This window comes from Notolepis coatsorum, assembly GCF_963971535.1.
Source record: "Notolepis coatsorum genome assembly, chromosome: 1".
Classification (NCBI taxonomy): domain Eukaryota; kingdom Metazoa; phylum Chordata; class Actinopteri; order Aulopiformes; family Paralepididae; genus Notolepis; species Notolepis coatsorum.
This window is the reverse complement of record NC_140165.1, coordinates 219,695,476-219,710,376: the sequence shown is the minus strand read 5'-3', so window position 1 is coordinate 219,710,376 and position 14,901 is coordinate 219,695,476. Positions and strand designations below refer to the sequence as shown.

The following is a 14,901-nucleotide window of genomic DNA, read 5'->3' as shown; positions in this document are numbered from 1 at the left end:
TTGGGGTGGGCCACCAGGCGCGGTTCGTCCCGACGTCTGGGTGGCGCCTTCTTTTCATGTTAAGATCAACACGCATATCTGCCCTTCTCCTGGAGTAGGCATGTCGGCGTGGTTAGGGCACGGGACTGGTTCTGGTCACGCTGGTCCAGATCAGTTGAACCCGTTGTCCGCCGGGGATGCAGATCTGCTGTTCTGGTACCCTGAGGGACTTGGGCTTTTTTCAGGGGGAAAAATGCCAGGTCGGTCTGGGTGTCACAGGGTTAAGCGCTATGGAGACCCTGGTTGGGTATGTTTTTACTCAGCACTGTCGTCATGGCTTACAGCCATGCCATTCTGTACGCGCTCGATCTCGTCGGATCTCGGCCGCTACACAGGTTGGTCCTGGTTAGTACTTGGTTGGGAGACCGCCGGGGAATACCAGGTACGGTGTGCTTAGGGGCTGGTTCTCCATTATTTTTCGCTCCTCTCTCACGCATGGCGAAGAGGGGCCTGTGGGGGTGGTTTTTTGACCTCCTCTGGTGACCCTGTGCTTCCCGTACCGCCAGGCCCGGTCCGAAGTGATGTTTGCGACCCGTAGGCCTGGGTTAACCCTTTTTGGAAACTGAAACACTTGTACTGCGGTATAGCCGGTGTATACCCGCAGGTGTGTTTTGGAGTTTTTTCTTGAGGGGTTATAGGAACAACCACCGCATTGGGTAACACCGAGGTGGTTGATTCCCTGGTGTGTTGGAGCAGTGTCAACTCCCGGGTTCACCGTTTGAGGGTGCCCCTGCACGTTCATGACGTCTGCCAATCGTGTCAGCCTTCTCTGCCTCGACCCCTCTGGGTGGGGGTTGTTAAATGGAGGCTTGGTCATGCAACACCGCCAGCTTACGCTCCTTCCGCCGGGGCGGCTGTGTTCAGCTGTCCCCTCTGGCGCCTGTCTCGTCCGCAGTCTCCAGGCTAGGGTTAACAGCCTGTTGCCTGGTTTTTCCCCGGTGCGCTGCCTGCTTCCGTTGGTTAACCTTTTTTGTGTGCTTACGGCCATGCTGACTGCCTATTCTGCAGGGTCAGTGTGCCAGGCGGTGTACTATTGGGGGGACGGGGCCCGCTCGGCTTACGGCCATACCGACCTGAACACGCCCGGTCTCGTCCGATCTCGGAAGCTGGGCAGGTTCTGGCCTGGTTGGTTCCGCCTGGGAATACCAGGTGCAGTAACTGAGGGGCCTTTGTCCGAATACGCTGGCGATGTGGGGGGCGGGGCACTACGTGCCCACCTGGTGGGGTCTTGATGCTGGCATCATGGACTTCTCCGGGCCCCCATTCCAGGGAGTCCAGTCCTTTTGGTGGGTCTGGGTCTTCCTTCGTGCTCCGCTGCTACGGCCTTGCCACGGGGTTGGGTTTGCCCTTGACCCCGTGATTCTGGGGGCAGTAACGAGGTTGTTCCTCCGTTCGTTCCCGGGTGGCATGCGGGTTGTGCGTGTGTGTAGTCGTGGGGTCAAGCCACGGTCTGCTCACCCTGTGCGTTGAGTTGCTTGAGTGCCTCTTCGCACGGTCGGGTCCGTCGCCCTCCCGTGACGTCCCTAATAGGGGGGCTACCCTCCATTAGGGGGGGTCGGGGGGGCTCGGCCCTCCCTGTTCTGATGGTTTTGGGGGGCTGTCAGCGGGGTGTATTTGTCAGCCAAGTGGCTCCGCTTGGCCTCCCTTGTGCAGTAGCGATGCCAAGCTAAGCCACTAACGATACAGAACGTTAGGTTATGACTATAACCAAGTTCTGTTAGTTAGGGGCGATGCTTGGCATCGGACGCCGCTGCAGCCCTTGTCCTCACCTTGTGGTGAAAGCTTGGGAAGGAGGAGAGCAGGTGACCACACACCTGCTTATGAAGGTAAGCTGATGAGGGGTGTGGTCAGACTAATACTGGTATTAGAGGTACATTTGTGGTTTATTCAGTACGCGTGCACGTACGCGAGATAGTGCAGTAGCGATGCCAAGCATCGCCCCTAACTAACAGAACTTGGTTATAGTCATAACCTAACGTTTTCTTCACAGCTCGCTTTTGTTTATATTCACATTTCCACCCACATATGAATGTTGTGTTGTTGTGTTGTATCATTACACTGTTTTACTCTGTCTATTCTATTTTACTAATTTTATTATTGTCTATTTTTTAAACTGAATCAAACCATAAACAAGGTGGCCTAGGATGTTAGATCCTAATGTGAAAAAACTGTGATCTTATTATGTCTGCACTTTATGTGCTCATTTTATGCCTGTCTTTTTTCTGTTATGAAGCACTTTGAGTTGCAATTTTTGTAGGAAAGGTGCTATACAAACAAAGTTTATTATTAGTATTATTATCAAATGGAACATTGTCCAGCTTACACTGTTTTTCATTCAAGTGTTAAGCACTGCTTAATAATAATATTGAACTCTCAACCTCATTTTGGTTGTAATATGATTTGACAAAGATGTTGTAATGTGTTGCCTGAATCACAATATATCAGATGATATCAATCATATGTCACTGATTGAAAATGTATTGTATTCATGTACTGTAGTAACAACACTTGTGATATCACCAACTATGGAATCGTTGTCTTAACTCATTCTGGGCCAGTCACGGGAAAAGTCGGGTTTTAATCGTTATTTCTTTTATTAGCTATATCCATTAATTTTTCATCCATCCAGCCTGATGTTATCATTGGGAATGGGTCTGAGCTCGCAAAAGGGCAAATACCGCCACCTACACCTTCCAGCTGGTATTGCACCCCATTATAAATGGTGTAGTTTCTTTTCTGGCCCGATCTGAGCCGTGCGGGCTGGGTTTAAATACTCCGGCAGGACTAGCGTTTACAAACGATACATCTCCGATGCTGCCCCCCCCCATCATATGCAATGCCGGACAATGTGGGACGGACCTCCACGAGCAGTATTTGGAATGGCGATCAGATAATTGGATACTTTTTTTTGCATTACATCAGAGACCAGGGCCCTCATTCATCAATAGTGTGCGTAGAACATTTCTATTTCCACACGTAAGCACGGAATGTAGAACTAGTGTACGCACAGGGAAGTCGGGATTCATCACACGGTGCGTACGCAGGCTCTATGCCCCTCCGTGTTGATGAATACCACTTTGTTCTACCGTCAATGCTTGTGCATGATTATCCATATATGGTCATGAAAATGAGGAAACACCCCCCATGGGATGTGAAATAATGGACTGACCCGAGCGGAACCCTGAGAAACTCCACGAAGATTGTTCACTGCTGTCGAACCAAGAAGACACTATCGCGTATTATGGGATAAATAATAAAAGGCGGACTTGTAAACGGTGATGTCAGATATCAACGGCTCCCTAAGACCATTGCTGCAATTCTGCCTGGACAGCTCAGAATACTAATAAAGACCGTTCGTTGACCACTGTTTGGCGTTGGTTGTGTGTCATTATAACCGTGCTGTAATATGAATGCCTTTATTAGTTGTGTTCGATTGGCTATATGATTTTTAGAGGCATCTATTTTGTTGTCGGCTAATAAAGACCGCGCTGGAATATGACTGCCTTTTCCCGTGTTGTTTGATTGATACCCAGGGATTAAAGTTCTCCTCAATTCTATTCCAAATCGCGATGGATCTCCCGTCAATTTTCTACCTGCTGCATATGATTTCTAGAGGCATACTACAATCTATTTTGATGTCAGTATTGGGTAGCCTATATAAACAATAATAGAGAGCATATACAAGAACAATGAATCACTGCATGTATGATGTAGGCATGCCTTTCAATACATGAACTTGAATTCCATCATGTTTGTGTGCGGGACTCACAAGGCTGTTGTCACAATGGGTGGTACCGGTACAGTAATAATTACAGTCCACACAATATCACGATCCATGCCATAGCCTATGTTCTATTAGGACAGGGGTTCCCAAACTTTTCAGGCCGGGGCCCAGAAAATAAGGCGTCAGAGAGCCGCGGCCCAATGCACATCGTCTGGCTTTTTTTATTTTTTTTGTCAGGCGACCGATTTTTTAAGCCAAATATCACTTCAATCCTATTAAGTTAGTTCAAGTTAGTTATTCATTTATATGTGCTATTTATGAGAGGGCTAACTTGTTGCAAAATAATAATGATAATAATAATAGCCTCATTAAAATACTATTGTTGCTTCGGTTGTTTTCAGCGTTTTATGTGCATAATCTGTTATTTAGTTTGAAATGTTCGTTGAAATAAGTAGATTTTTCGTTTTTGTTTATTTATTAAGTTAATATAAAACCATATAGTCACATTTTAGAATACAATAGAATAGAATTTTAGAATACAACTAGAAACACTGTCCTGGCCTGCTTCTAAGTTCAGTGGCCTGACAAAAAAAATTTAAATAAAAAAATAAAAAAATAAAAAATAAAAAATAAAAAAAATGTTTTTTTTATTTTTTTTTTATTTTTTTTTTTATTTTTTTAAAATCATCTCGCGGCCCATCCGTGGCTGCTCGCGGCCCACCTTTGGGTCGCGACCCCGACTTTGGGAACCACTGTATTAGGACATGATCTGTGACAACAAATGTTCTAGAATGTTTGATTAAGATATCATACTCTGACAGCATGCCTATGAGCAACAAAAACGCGAACTTGAATCCCATCATATACATAGTCTGTCCACTATCTGCATGGTGTCATTGCAATGCGTTTTCTATTCTTTCTTATACAGTAAAAAGGGGGAAGAACACTATATTCATATGACTTATTCTGCTTACAGCTTCGAAATTCCACTTGTTTCGTTTAACGTAAAGCCTTTTAAATATAATCAAAACGTTCCCGTGTTTCGGCGGTCTGTGCGCAAAATAATAACGAGTTGAGCTTTATGATTTATGATGAATTGAAAATGGGGGACCCTGATGTAAACAAGACGAAAGTTGGTCTGCATCCCCAATTAACAATTGTATGTACTGAGCTGTACTGTACTGTACCCATTCTGCAATCTGTTAATAAACTTTTCAATCAATCAATCAATCAAGCTACGCGGAGCGCAGTCAGTCAGTAGCCTACACCCCGTATATTCCGATAACGCTATATAAACCATGCTGCATTCATTCTGAGAGAAAGATCTATTATTCCAAATGCTATTTATAGGGTTTTGACCATAATTACACTACTGTTGCTATTTTACAATGAACTATAATGAACTACGGTTCGTACAGAACATGCCAGTGTTATTATGCACAGAAGCTCATTTCCTTGTTGTAATAATATATTCTACCACTGGGCGTCAGGTAAGTGTGGTCTGACCTGTGCGTAGATGTAAGCACGGAGTCAAGTTCAAATCGAAATTGATGAATCCCACTCTTTGCTTAGAAATGATCGTACGCACAGGGTAAGCACAGATCTGTGCGTAGAACACGTTGATGAATGAGGGCCCAGGTTAGGACTCTATATATCCAATCTTGCGTTGATCTGATATTTCTTTCTACCGTGATCGAAGCTGTCTGTGTGTGCTGTGTGTGGCTTTTTACCGTTGGCTGCGGTGGGGGGGGGGGGGGGGGGGGGGGGCACTAGGAGGGCCATTTCATGTATGCACAAGGAAAGATAATAATGATAATCTAGCGTTGATTTCAGGAAGATTCGATAATCAGGTGAAAAATGACAACGTGATAAGTGTATTCCACTAAAACGCTATTATCGCGTCTTTTCCTGCAATTACTCGGAAGCACCCAAACTATATTCACATTCAAAACGGTATAAAACGGAAATGTACGGATGAAAAAACTATCCGTTTTGTGCATGTTGACTGGAAGCAACTCACTGACAATCGACGGGTGTATTAGACCCATAGCTATAATATAAGATATATCTTAAGCACTCGCAAATGTCGCAGTCTCCCCATTGCTTAAAGCGATGGCGTTCTAGCGCCCCCTGGCGCCCTGACCCCTGGCGCTGATTGAGTTAAAGGGTAAGTTCAAATTGTTGCCCCATTCCTTGCCAAGGATGTTATCAATTGGTAGAGTCCTTTCTCAGCATTATTTTTCATACAAACAGCTTTGGCTAGTTAGCCACAAAACTAAAATAATGGGGCCATGTGCTTTTTTCAGTGGCCCCATTAACTTAACATTCGTTTTGTTGCTAACTAAAGACAAGCTTGGTATACAGTATGAAGCATGGCATGGATTGTGCTAAGAAATGACTCTACCCTTTGACAATGTGAGTAGGAAATATAATAATTCTGAACATTTAAGAAATTGCTTTGTATTGGTAAAAGATGTATACCTCTATTGTTGACACCTTTATATACCTCTACTGTTTATACCTCTATTGTTTATACTTCTACTGTTTATACCTATATTGTCTGTCTCGTCTTGCAGGTGCCATGTCGGAATCTGAAGGAGTCCTGCACTATGACAGTACGAAGTGGGACCTGCTATTGCTGTGACCTGTATGACTGTGCCAAGTAAGACAATTACCCGCCCCCCCTTCTTTCTACAGCTACTGTATCTCTCTCTCTCTGTCTCTCTCTCTCTCTCTCTCTCTCTCTCTCTCTCTCTCTCTCTCTCTCTCTCTCTCTCTCTCTCTCTCTCTCTCTCTCTCTCTCTCTCTCTCTCTCTCTCTCTCTCTCTCTCTCTCTCTCTCTCTCTCTCTCTCTCTCTCTATCTCTCTCTCTCTCTCTCTCTATCTCTCTCTCTCTCTCTCTCGAGCTTTGTTTAGGTGTGCAGCTTGACCTTACACTCCAAATATCAGATTCTAAGCATGTATATATTTGTACAGGTTAGCTGAAATGACATACATTTAAGCATTACATCACGCGCACGACTATAAGTGGTATAATGTCTTTTATACAATTGGCGAATTCATCCAACCTTATTGCTATGGACTTCACATATTCCATCTTAATACAAATAGCCTGAGACCTAAACTGGCTGAAATCAAACAGTTGTTTTTAAACGGTAAGGCTAACATATTGTGTTTCACAGAAACAAAATTAGACTCATCTGTACAGGATCCAGAGATTGAAATTGAAAACTACTCAATAGTCAGGAGAGATAGAAATCAGTATGGAGGTGGCGTCTGTGTGTATATACACAAGGATACCAAATACATCAACCGTACTGACCTTAAAGGATAACTCCACTTTTTTTTTAAATTAGCTTATTTAACATCTTCCCTGGAGTTAGACAAGAAGATGCATACCTTTTTTGTCTCTGTGCGTGCATTTTAGCTTTGGGAATAGACGCTCCGTTAGCATAGCTTAGCTTCATCACTGGAAGTGGGGGAGGACAGTAGCCTTACAGTGCCTTACAGTGTATTGCAAGGTCTGACATTGACCAAACTTGATATGCATGACCTTGGTGGGCTCTAGGTCAACTCCTGAAAAGGGGGTCAATGTCAGACCTTGCAATCAAAAGTTAGGGGCGCACTGAAATTATGGCAAGGGTTATTAGCCCCCTAACTTTTGATTGCAAAGTCTGACATTGACCCCCTTTTCAGGAGTTGACCTAGAGCCCACCAAGGTCATGCATATCAAGTTTGGTCAATGTCAGACCTTGCAATACACTGTAAGGCACTGTAAGGCTACTGTCCTCCCCCACTTCCAGTGATGAAGCTAAGCTATGCTAACGGAGCGTCTATTCCCAAAGCTAAAATGCACGCACAGAGACAAAAAAGGTATGCATCTTCTTGTCTAACTCCAGGGAAGATGTTAAATAAGCTAATTTAAAAAAAAAAGTGGAGTTATCCTTTAACCATGATGAAATTGAAACTGTTTGGATTGAAATCTTATTAGACAGGGCGAAACCAGTACTAGTAGGCACAATCTATAGACCACCAGAACAGAGTGGCTTTTATGACACACTTGATGGGTGTTTAGCTGGGGTGGAGGGGGTAGAAAAAATTCTTATTGGGGACTGGAACACGGATATGCTGCGTAAAGCAGCACCCGTCTTCAAGGCCTTCAGTAGATTTTCTGATCTGCACGGTTTCAGCCAGCTAATCACCCAACCCACAAGGGTATGTGATTCGACACAAACCACCATTGACCTCATTTTGACCTCTGACAAGTCAATGATCTCCAATAAAGGGGTGATAGCATGCGGGTTAAGTGATCATTATATGATTTTCTGTACCCGCAAAAAGCTAAAACAGAAGGCCGGCTGTCACAAAACAGTCACATCTAGAGACCTCAAAACTTACTCTAGTGAGGCCTTTAACCTAGAACTGGGGAGCTTGGACTGGTCAGATTAACTCAGTGGTACACAGGTTGAAGAAACATGGCTTGGATTCAAAACCAAATTCACAGAAATACTCAACAACATGGCACCCATAAGAACCACCAGGGTTAAAAATCGCGCTGAGCCATGGATGCACACTGAAATACTGGCCGCTATGAAAACCAGAGAAAAAAATGCTCTGAACTTCATAAAAGTCAGACAAAGCTTTCTAAAAGCTCAAACAGTGAACTCCAAGCCCACGTGGTTGAACTAAAAATTCAAAGAAACAGACTAAGAAATGACGTAAACACCATGATCAGAACCGCAAAAAGAAATTTCATCAACGACAAAACTGAGGAAAACAAAAACAAACCCCGCAAACTTTGGAAATTACTCAATAATCAACTAGGCTGCAGTAAAAAACTTAAAACCAGATTCTCAAACATAAACATAAAGACGGACAACACGCTCATCACAGACAAGCTGGATGTAGCCAATTACTTAATTAAACATCTTCTTCACAAACATAGCCACAACACTGGTAAACAAACTACCCTCCCACTCAGGGCATTATGGGGTAGAACACATAGTAGCATACTACAAAAACCTAGGGGTCCACAAAGACGACTTCAAACTTGAAATGGTAACAACCGATGAGGTACTAAAAAAATTTAGCGCCCTCCAACCTAACAAGGCCACTGGCCATGACAACATCCCCTCCAAATTCCTCAGAGACGCAGCAGCCGCCATCACCCCAGTCATCACACACATAATAAACCTCTCTATAAAACAGGGGCACGTCCCCAAGGACTTCAAAATTGCAAGAGTGACCCCTCTGCACAAAAAGGGCAGCAAATTAGACCCAGGCAACTACCGACCTGTTTCTATTCTTACCTCCATCTCGAAAGTCATGGAGAAAATAGTCTACGAACAGGTCGAAAAGTACCTGGCGGAAAAAAATCTAATCTACGAATTCCAATCTGGCTTCAGAACGTCCCACTCCACTGACACATGCCTCCTCTATTTGAACGACCACATCAAACAAGAGGTGGACGCGGGCAAATACTGCGGCATGGTCATGCTGGACCTACAAAAGGCCTTCGACACTGTCAATCACTCCATTCTAATGGACAAGCTAAAAGCAATTGGTTTTGATAGCTTATCAGTGAGCTGGATGCAATCCTACCTGGAGGGGAGAGAACAGATGGTAGAGGTAAACGGTACTCTATCCCCCTCCCTCACAGTGAGCTGTGGTGTTCCACAAGGAAGCATACTAGGACCGCTACTCTTCCTAATTTATGCAAATGACATATCGTCAGCCTGTGACTGCAACTTGTTCCTGTTTGCGGACGACTCAGCCCTGCTGGTCTCTGACAAGAACAAGTTGCAGGTTGAAAAAACCCTCAGCTCGGAACTAGGCAAAATCTGCATATGGCTCGCTGATAACAAACTATCATTACACATGGGCAAAACAGAGTCCATTCTCTTCGGTTCAAATAACAAACTCAGCAAGACCGACGGCTTCTCAGTTACAGTGGGTGACAATATTGTCACACGGAAAGATGAAATTACCTACCTGGGTTCCATCCTAGAGGCAAATCTTTCCTGTGACAAAATGGCATCCAATGTAATAAAAAAAGTCAACCAACAAACTAGATTCTTGTACCGGATCTCCTCTCTGGTAAACAAGAATACCCTGAAGACTCTGGCATGAGCACTCATTCAAGGGTACTATGACTATGCGTGCACCTCATGGTACCAAAGCACCTCAAAGGCGCTTAAAACAAAATTACAGGGGAGCTCCAGTAGCTCACCACGTACCGCGAGCGCTATTTCAGCGCCGTGGACAACCGTGCTCGTCACGGATCTGGGGCTTAGCGAGTTCGAATCCCGACTGCAGCCGTGCCTTTCCCAGAGTGTCTTCCCCCCCATCTGAACCCTTTCAGCCTGTTTCTGTCGGTCATCCTTGACCAGTATAAATGTGATAAACACATAAAAGAGCCAGGGGAATGGCCAAAGTTTAAAAAAAAAATAAAAAATTACAAACATCACAAAACAAACTGGTCAGACTACTACTTGACCTGAACCCCAGAACCCACCTCACCCCTGCCCACTTTGACAACGTAGGATGGCTTAGAGTAGACGACAGAGTACAGCAACTTGCAATGGGCCTGGTCTACAAGATACACTATACGACCGGGGTGCCCATGTACATGTCAAAATACTTCCCAAAGGTCAGTGAATACCACAACCACTACACCAGAGGAAGCTCAACAAATCATGTTAAACCCAGATTCGGCTCAAACAAGGGACTAAACACGTTTCGCAATTATGCCACAACAATGTGGAATGCCCTACCCAAAGCTGTAAAGGAATGTGAATCCCTGCCCACATTCAAAACCGCTCTTAAAGAGCACCTACGGGAGGCTGCAATTCGAAACTGGCCACCGTAAATGCCCAAAACCTCCACCACCTCCTAATAGACAGTCTCCTCCCCACCGCATGTATATATCCCCTCCCCGCCGTATGTATATTTCTCTCCCACCCACCCACCCCCTCCTAATGTACAGTCCCCTCCCCACCATATGTATATACTCTGTCAGGATCTAGGGGTAACAGTACTGTATATTTGAATACCGTTTATGTCACAAATGTATCAGTACTGTAACTGCCCCCCGGCTTGGTGTTGAAATAAAGATGCGGTTATGTTTCGTACAGATGCTTTTATTTATTTTCTCTTTTGCATTTCAGCTTAGCAGTACTGTAGCTTTTCTTTGGTAGTTTGTCGTTTGTACAGGTAGTGACGGTTGCCTCATTTGCTCCGTTTGCACCCCGTTTGCACCCCGTTTGCACCGTGAAAACTGCATAGGACAGTCAAACACAAACATACAATTAGTTACATAGTTCATAGTTCAATATTGTTCACATGTTGTTCATTATTATACCAACGTGTTCAAACAAACAATTGCATTCAAAGATATTTAAAGGTGAACTCGTCTTCCATAACAAAGGCACTCAGGGAAAAACAATGATAAATAATAACGTTACTTGTCCGGCAGCAGGTGCCTTTGATTAGAAGCTACTCCGTGAGTGCACCACTTTACATGTTTATAAATGTTTGGCAGTTACACATAATATATATATAGACCTCTTCAACAACAGTAATAATAATAATACATTTGAGTGTTCGACATACCTTATTCCGCTTTACCAAGGGGAGTTATTTAACTGGAGTAAGGTTCTTCTATCATACATATTTCGCTGCCTGCTCCGTCGTTATCTCTGAGTTACTTCCGCCTTGGTCACACAGGAAGCTGTGACCTTTATACTATAGGAAAGACGAGCTCTGCCCCCATGTGGACACGAAATGAAAATGCACAAGTGGCTCCGAAATATTCTTTTCTTAAATAGATAAATAGAGAGCTCAGTATTCTGAGCCAATACAGATAAGTTGATCATCTAGACCAACGCAAATCAAAGCTTACTGACAGTAAAGATGATAGGCATCTTTACCCTTGGCGGTCAGTTACACTCCCACCAAATCCTGCTATGACGGATAAGCACAAAACAATTAATTTAGTCATACAGGATTTCCTTTTAGATTTCACATAGCATCAAAATAATACAATTCAAGCGTTTCTATACTAATTACTCTCGAGGAGGAGTACCAATTTCTGGATCGGTCGCTCGAGGACTGAAGGTCTGGTAGAGTGATCTTTTCGCTCCCCAGTCTGTATTTTTACTCGACGTACTAGACCGTCGCTCTCTTGAGTGGCTTCGACGACCCGACATAGTTGCCACTGGCTTCTTGGCAGGTTACTGTCCTTGAGGATGACTATGTCGTTCACCTTGAGGTTACGCCGTGGTACGTGCCACTTCTGGCGTGTAGAAATGTTCAGGAGGTATTCCTTCTTCCAGCGGCTCCAGAATTGTTCGATTAGGTACTGGACTCTGCGCCATCTCTTGGTTGCATACATGTCCTCTTTAACAAATCTCCCAGGGGGTGGAAGAGCGATTTTAGACTTCATCATGACGAGATGGTTTGGTGTTTGATTTGATTTTAAGGTTTTAAGGGGATTTTAAGGGTCCTAGCGCCATAGGATCGTTGATACCATCTACTGTCAGTGGTCGGCTGTTTACAATAGCTGTAGCTTGATAGAAGAGTGTTCTAAGGGAGGCGTCATCAAGTCTGCCTGGACACAGAGCGATAGTGGCGTTCAGCACATTTCTTACTGTCCTGATTTGACGTTCCCAGACACCACCTGCATGGCTGGCGGATGGAGCGTTGAAGACAAATTCACACTGTTTCTCTGCTAGAAAGATCTCCAGTAAACTGGCATCACATTGTTTGAGTGCTTCTTTAAACTGGTTTCTAGCTCCCACGAAGTTAGTACCGTGGTCGCAATGAAGTTGCCGAACAGCTCCTCTGAGGCTGATGAAGCATCTCAAGGCGTTAATGAATGAGTCTGTTGATAAGTCTTCAAGCATCTCGATGTGGACAGCTCGTGAAGCTAGGCAAGTTAGTATCAGGCCATACCTTTTGTACTCCTTTCGAGCCTTTTTAATCAGGAAGGGGCCGAAGCAGTCCATGCCACTGTATGAGAAAGGCGGTGAGTCTTCCACACGCTCTTTAGGGAGTTCAGCCATTTGCTGCTCTTCAGTAGGTCGTCGGAGTTTCCTGCATCGTACACAGTTGTGAATCAGCTTGGCTACTAATTTGCTCCCATCAATGACCCAGAATCCATTTGCTCTCAGTTCCATTTGGGTTTGACTTCGGCCTTGGTGACAAACTTGAGCGTGGTGATGAGCCGTAATTAGCTTGGTGATAGGGCTGTCTTTTGGCAAAATGATGGGATATTTCATTTCTTGACTGAGGGATGAGCGTCTCAATCTTCCACCCACACAGAGAAGTTCTCGATGCAGAATTGGATCAAGGGAATGAAGAGCACTTGAACTTGGAAGAGCATCTCCTTCCTGGCATCTCTTAATTTCCTGAGAGAAGGCTTGCTGCTGGACAAGCTTGATCACTATTTTGGCAGCTCTTTCTCGTTCTTCGACTGTCACCAGTTCGGTGTTGTGTACTTTTCCCGATCCCAGCCTCTTGATTCTTGCAACTACTTTCAGGATCTTTGACCATGAAGAGATCTGATTTAGGCGAATTAGAATGTCTGTACAACTGTTAACTTTGGTTGTGAAAGCTTGGACAGCCTTAACCTCAGGATCGCCTACGAGTAGGTCTGCGAAGGGATTCAGTTTGGGATGTACTTCTTGCTCCCAGAGAAATGTAGGACCTGACATCCAGTTTGTTGAAGGAATGTGAGATGCCTGAAGGCCTCTGGAGGCATGATCTGCCGGGTTCTCTGCTGTTTCGATATAGTGCCATTTACTTGGGTCAGTGTTTTCTCTTATCAGTTGGACTCTGTTCGCGACGAACACATGGAACCTTCTTGCCTCATTATTGATGTAGCCCAGAACTACTTGTGAATCTGTCCAGAAGAATTCTTCATCGATCTTCATCTGCAGTTCTCTTTTCAGCAACACACTTAATTTGGTTGCGACCACTGCCGCTGAGAGCTCTAGTCGTGGGATGCTTGAGACCTTTGTGGGTGCTACTCTTGCTTTGGCCATCACAAGACTGGAGTGTACTGTATTTTTGTCATTTTTGTACCTGAGGTAGGAACAAGCGCCATACCCCATGCTGCTGGCATCGGCAAAGTGATGCAGTTCCGTCTTGATGATGTTGCCGAAGTCATGTGGGTGATAGCATCTAGGGATTGTGAATTCCTTTAAGTTATATAGCCCGATCTTCCATTCCTCCCACCGTGGCTTTAAGTCATCTGGCAGTGGATCGTCCCATCTTATGCCTCTGCGGCATAGTTCTTGGAGTATGCGTTTTCCGCTTAGGGTGAATGGGGCAACAAACCCGAGTGGGTCATAAAGAGAGGCGACGATGGAGAGGATTCCTCGACGGGTTGAAGGCTGGTCTTTCATGTTGACATTGAAGCTGAAGGTGTCGTTGTCTATAGACCACTGAAGGCCAAGTGCATGCTCAGTTGGGGTCGCTTCTAGCTTAAGTTCGAGAGGGTCAGTGATTGTTGCTCTTTCTGAGGGTTTCACACAGTCGAGGACGTCTTTGTGGTTAGAGTTGAATTTGTGGAGGCGTAGGCCTCCTCGTTTGCACAATTTTTGTGCCTCGATGATCAGTTTCTTGGCCTCTTCGACTGATGAAACGCTGGCTAACCCATCATCAATGTAGAAGTTCTTCTCAATGAAGGCTGAGGCTGCTGGGTAGTCTTCTCTATGTTGGTGTGCCATGTACCTTAGGCCAAAATTGGCACATCCAGGAGACGAAGCAGCTCCAAAGAGGTGAACTGCCATCCTGTATTCCTGTGGTTCTGTTTCCAAATCACCTTCCCTCCACCACTGGAACTTGAGGTATTTTCGAGAGTCAGGGTGGACGAAGAACTGGTGGAACATTCTTTCCACGTCGCAGATTATGGCCACGTCTTCCTTTCTGAAGCGGCATAGAACTCCTATTAGGGAGTTGATTAAGTCGGGACCGGTCAATAGACAGTCATTTAGGGAAACTGCACAGAATTTAGCTGAGCAGTCAAACACGACCCGTAGCCTGCCAGGCTTTTGAGGGTGGTAAATGCCGTGATGAGGAAGGTACCAAGCGGTCTCTCCATATGAAGTGGTATGGTCAAGTTCTGCGTCACCTTT

The 14,901-nt window shown here is 44.8% G+C and overlaps 1 protein-coding gene across 1 annotated transcript in view; it reads left to right on the top strand.

Moving 5' to 3' along the window:
• Positions 1-14,901, top strand: part of LOC311229220 (transmembrane protein 255B) — a 99,270-nt gene that overhangs the window by 59,733 nt on the left and 24,636 nt on the right. The window contains exon 6 of the mRNA XM_084315293.1: positions 6,340-6,425. Coding sequence (XP_084171419.1) covers positions 6,340-6,425 — 86 coding nt within the window. The remainder of the gene's footprint in view (positions 1-6,339; positions 6,426-14,901) is intronic.